Source organism: Oculina patagonica, chromosome 4 (genome assembly GCF_052425735.1).
Source record: "Oculina patagonica isolate OP01 chromosome 4, crgOcupat, whole genome shotgun sequence".
Taxonomy (NCBI): Eukaryota; Metazoa; Cnidaria; class Anthozoa; order Scleractinia; family Oculinidae; genus Oculina; species Oculina patagonica.
In genome coordinates, this window is record NC_135761.1 from 29,060,665 (window position 1) to 29,065,040 (window position 4,376).

At 37.9% G+C, this 4,376-nt stretch overlaps 1 protein-coding gene across 1 annotated transcript; it reads left to right on the forward strand.

Moving 5' to 3' along the window:
• Window positions 1–324: 324 nt before the first annotated feature.
• Window positions 325–2,292, forward strand: LOC144652108 (uncharacterized). The gene is made up of 3 exons (XM_078512139.1): window positions 325–417; window positions 520–827; window positions 2,167–2,292. Exons 1-3 carry the CDS (start codon window positions 342–344, stop codon window positions 2,290–2,292), a joined length of 510 nt encoding a protein of 169 aa, XP_078368265.1. The 5' UTR covers window positions 325–341.
• Window positions 2,293–4,376: the final 2,084 nt, after the last annotated feature.

Genomic DNA, 4,376 nt, shown 5'->3' on the forward strand with positions numbered 1-4,376 from the left:
CACAGTAATTAAAACTTCACACTCAAAACTAGACTTTATTTAGGTTTCTCTTTGCTTTTGTCGCTTAAAATCTCCAACATAGAGAAAACCGGCATTGGTAATGCTTCAGACATCAAAACACCGACTATTAATCTAGTCCCTTTGTTAACAACATTTTCATTAAATGGATAATCCGCCCTTTATAGTAGTGTCATTTACCGGCTGCTTATGAAACCGCAGGAGTCTGTTGTTAATTGGTTTTTAGCTACAGCCGTAACATACATGTTTGAGCTTTATATATGTGTTGCTTTAGTGCCTAAAGTTTTTAATCTTAATAGACACGTTGTGAAAAAGGACGCAGTATGGATATTGCTCTCTTCCATCCGATCACGTTCCATAAGTTTTTCTTCATATACCTGTTTGTGAAAACTTCAAAAGGTACATAAATTCGTTTCTTTTAAAAATGTTTCATGAATCTTTTTATGAATTCATTTCATTTCTGCAACCATTTTTTATGTTTGTATTTTTATACGAAAAAAGGAACGCCTGCAGTTATTGATGCTCGTGGTAAGGCTTTAAGCCGGGAAGCTCAAAATGGTGTTGCATATGCAAACTTTAAGGGTCACAAGTTCTCCTACTTGAACATCACACCTCTTGGTACAGATCTTGTTCCTCAAAGCAGCCAATGTGGGACTGCGTGTGTCAACATACCGTCATGTTTCTCCTTTAACCTCGCTGCATTCTCCGATATCAACGGAAAACTCTCCTGTGAGCTGCTGCCATCCGACAAGTACAACAACTCGGACAAGTTTGTGGCCAGCCAATTTTACCATCACTTCAGCATTCGGGTAAGAATGCTTGCTTCTCATATAATATTTACTCCCGGTACGTGCTTTTGGGTAAGGAAGGTTGTGCAAATTTAGTTCGTTACAATTGGGGCAACCTTCTGTGTTTCATAACCCTGCATCACTAAATTAACTAAATTTTACTCTGTTATGAAATGGCAACTGAAAACAGAAAAAGAAGACTTAAAACTCAATGGGACTTCACTGAAGCCGACTGAATCGTGAAGCCCCCGTCTCATAAGAATACCTTTGTTGGCTTTATATTTAAATCGAGAATTCCAATTCCATACTGCATTCTAGATAGTTCAACAATAAAAAAGCTGGTTAAATCTTAGTGGAAGAAGAATAATGCGCTTCATCCGTTGTCCATTAACAGCCGGTTATTTTAAGTATATCCAATATAAGGGCTCCTAGATCACTGATGAGTCATTGATGTTTTATTGTCGCACATACAAAAATATACATAGATAGCGTCTTATAAGTAAAATTTATGAAAGCGCTGTTGAGTGATAAAAAACAATCCGAAAAGCTACTTCTGCGATGAGAAAATAATAAATGGTCGCATTTAAAGCCTTGCACAACGCAGTCCTAAAGACAGTTCTGAAGGAACTGTTGCCGACGAACAAACTTATGATGATGGATAACAATTGTTATTTACTTCTTAATCGATTCTTAAGGGACGCGCCTATACATGTAGCAGACTCATGAATCTTTAAACATGTGACTAACATTTTCAAATTAAAGATCGCCGCAACATGGTTGCTTTATGACCTTGGGCATTAATTAATGTAAATGACAAACAAGCACAGGTAAATTTAAAAAACTGACAGGTATTCGAAGCTGTAAATACAGAACATCTTAACGACATACTGTAAATACCATAAATGGTAATCATCAAACACCGCAAGACGTTTAAAATACAATAGACTGACATATCAATGGACAGAATTCGCAAATATTTATGATATAATAGGCCATTTTACAGTTGACTGCCAAGTGGCCTGGCCTTTGAATGGTAGTGAGGCTGGAGGTGACCTTGCATTGATACAAACCTGTCTGCTTTATCATGTAAATGAAAACTAGTTAGCATCAGAACAACACGATTAACACAACAAAAGCAGTGAGGTCTGTATCAAAACAAGGTCACCTTCAGCCCCACTTCCATTCAAAGGCCAGGTCACTGAGCAGACAACTGTAAAATGGCCTATTAAGGAGAGAATCACAAATATACATGCATTAATAATTCTCGAAAAACAATTACTGTAAGTTTTTAAGCATGCTGTGAATATGCTTCTTTCCTTGCTTGACAAATCTCATTGGAAGCTTTTTGTTTTTTTTTTAGTCTTCATGTCTAAGTGGACCATGCCATAATGATGGAACATGCGTGTCACTGTACGGAAATAACAGCTATGTTTGCCTTTGCAAGCAAGAATACAAAGGAAAGAACTGCGATATACGTAAGATGTGATTCTTCTTGGCTAAAAAATGTTCAGTGTAAGGGCCTGATTACATGGCGAATTTCATCCCGGGCTGTTTGCCGGGCTGAGATTTCAGCCCAGCTTCCAAAACAAATCTTCTTAAAACACGTCTTCGATTACATGAAGAAAGTTTCATCCCGGGCCAAATTACAGCCCGGGCTGAAATTTTCAGCCCGGTTTTTGAAACCGGGCTAGAAATCTCAGCCCGGGCAAACGGCAAACCGGGCTGGAATTTCAGCCCGGGCTGAAATTCGCCATATAATCGGGCCCTAACTAAGGGCCTCTTCACATGAGCCCGGTTTACGGGCTGTCTCAGTTACCAGGACGGATTTTGACCTCTGTTCATATGGAAAATTTTAGCCCGGTTGACGGGGACAAAATTCAAGAAACGAAGGCAAAATGGCGACACACAAAATTGCATCTTTCGCGACTATCGTAGCTTTATTGACCCATGTAACTTTATTAATAAAGCTAATTCGTATATTTCTGAAGTGGAAATAGATACAAGGCAAAATTAAACCATTTGGACAACCCAATTACGAAAGGGAAGCTATTTTCTCAAAAAAAGTTGCGTCCCGGCGACCGGGCTAGAGCGTTCATATGGGAAAATATTCTTCCCGGTTGTCGAGATCTCGGTTGCAGAAACCGAGATATCGGTAACCGGGCTGGTCCACCTTCTCATATGAACACTTCCAAAATTTTACAAGAAAATAGGAGTGAGCCGAGATCTCGGTAACTGGGCCAGCCCGGTTAACCGGGATCATATGAAGAGGCCCTTAGATTCTATAAATTTTACTTTACATAAGTTGAGACTGTATTGACATTACTTCGCTTCACTTCAGTCCTTTCCTCCGATTTGGGAAATGGACCGGCAATGAATCTTTGTTATGCCAACCGGTCACGTGCAACCTCTGCTGCTTTACTCCGGGTTTAAAACCCAAGACTGTCCTTCCTTCTCTGCATTTTTGCGCCAGGTCTCTCTTGGTCTACCACGTCTTCTCCTTTCCTAAGGATCCCAGGTTAATGCCGTTTTTAAGGTGTTGGAATTGGTTGGCATCCATTCTGAGGATATGGCCAATGAACTTCCAGCGCCGCCGATTGATTTGCTTGTTGATGGTGCTGATGTTAGCCTACGGATCTCTTCGTCAGATACTTTCATAGGCCAGTAAATCTTCATAATCGTCCTCAAACTCTTATGTAGAAACACGTCCAGTTTTTTTATTTTTTTTTATTTTTTTTTTATTGAGAACAACAAATTTTCTTACAATACTAACATTACTTACAATACCACAAATTACTTAAACAAAACTAACATTACTTACAATACTAACATTAACTACATTACTTACAGTTACTTACAGTACAAGAAAACATTGTTAACAATACTAACAATTCCTTATATCCTAATAAAACACTGGTGTTACCTACCATATTAACATTACTTAACTTACAATACTATCTTTGCTTATTACTTATTTAAATCTATATATATTTCTCTCTTTTTCTTTTCTTTTCTTTTTTTTCTTTCTTTTTTTTTAATTGCTTTCAGTGATGCTAACAATGCCTCATGCCACAATTACAGTGCAAAAAAAGGAAAAAAAAAAATACGGCAGAAAAACTATGCATGTATACAAATAACAATGACGCTACAGCAACTACTTAGTAAAGAAAAAAAACTATATAATGGCTGGATTGATCTATAAATAAATTTCACATTTGAAAAAAAAACTAGATCAACACATGGTTTACAGAAACGAGATTGGTGGATAAATCAAACGGAAAACATGGAGATAATTTATAGGGAAAAAATGTGTAGAGGAGATTAACAGAGAAACATCTTCCACTTGTTCGTGAAGGCGGTCAAACGATTACTATGCAAAGCAATTTGTTTTTTAATTTGAATAATGGAATTCAACTTACTCAAGAAAACAGACAAACAAGGAGGCGCTCCGCCTAATTTCCGGGAGTAAATGATATCTCGCAATTAGAAGCACAAGATCAACGGCTGTGTTAGTCGGGATTCTTGAAAGCCCCATCAAATGGAGATCTGTGAGAACAAACTCAGTCCCAAAGC

Coding starts and splice junctions, on each gene's coding strand:
- LOC144652108 (XM_078512139.1), top strand. CDS start 342: ATGGATATTGCTCTCTTCCATCCGATCACGTTCCATAAGTTTTTCTTC. Junction 418..519: donor GTTTGTGAAAACTTCAAAAG/GTACATAAATTC, acceptor ATACGAAAAAAG/GAACGCCTGCAGTTATTGAT. Junction 828..2,166: donor ACCATCACTTCAGCATTCGG/GTAAGAATGCTT, acceptor TTTTTTTTTTAG/TCTTCATGTCTAAGTGGACC.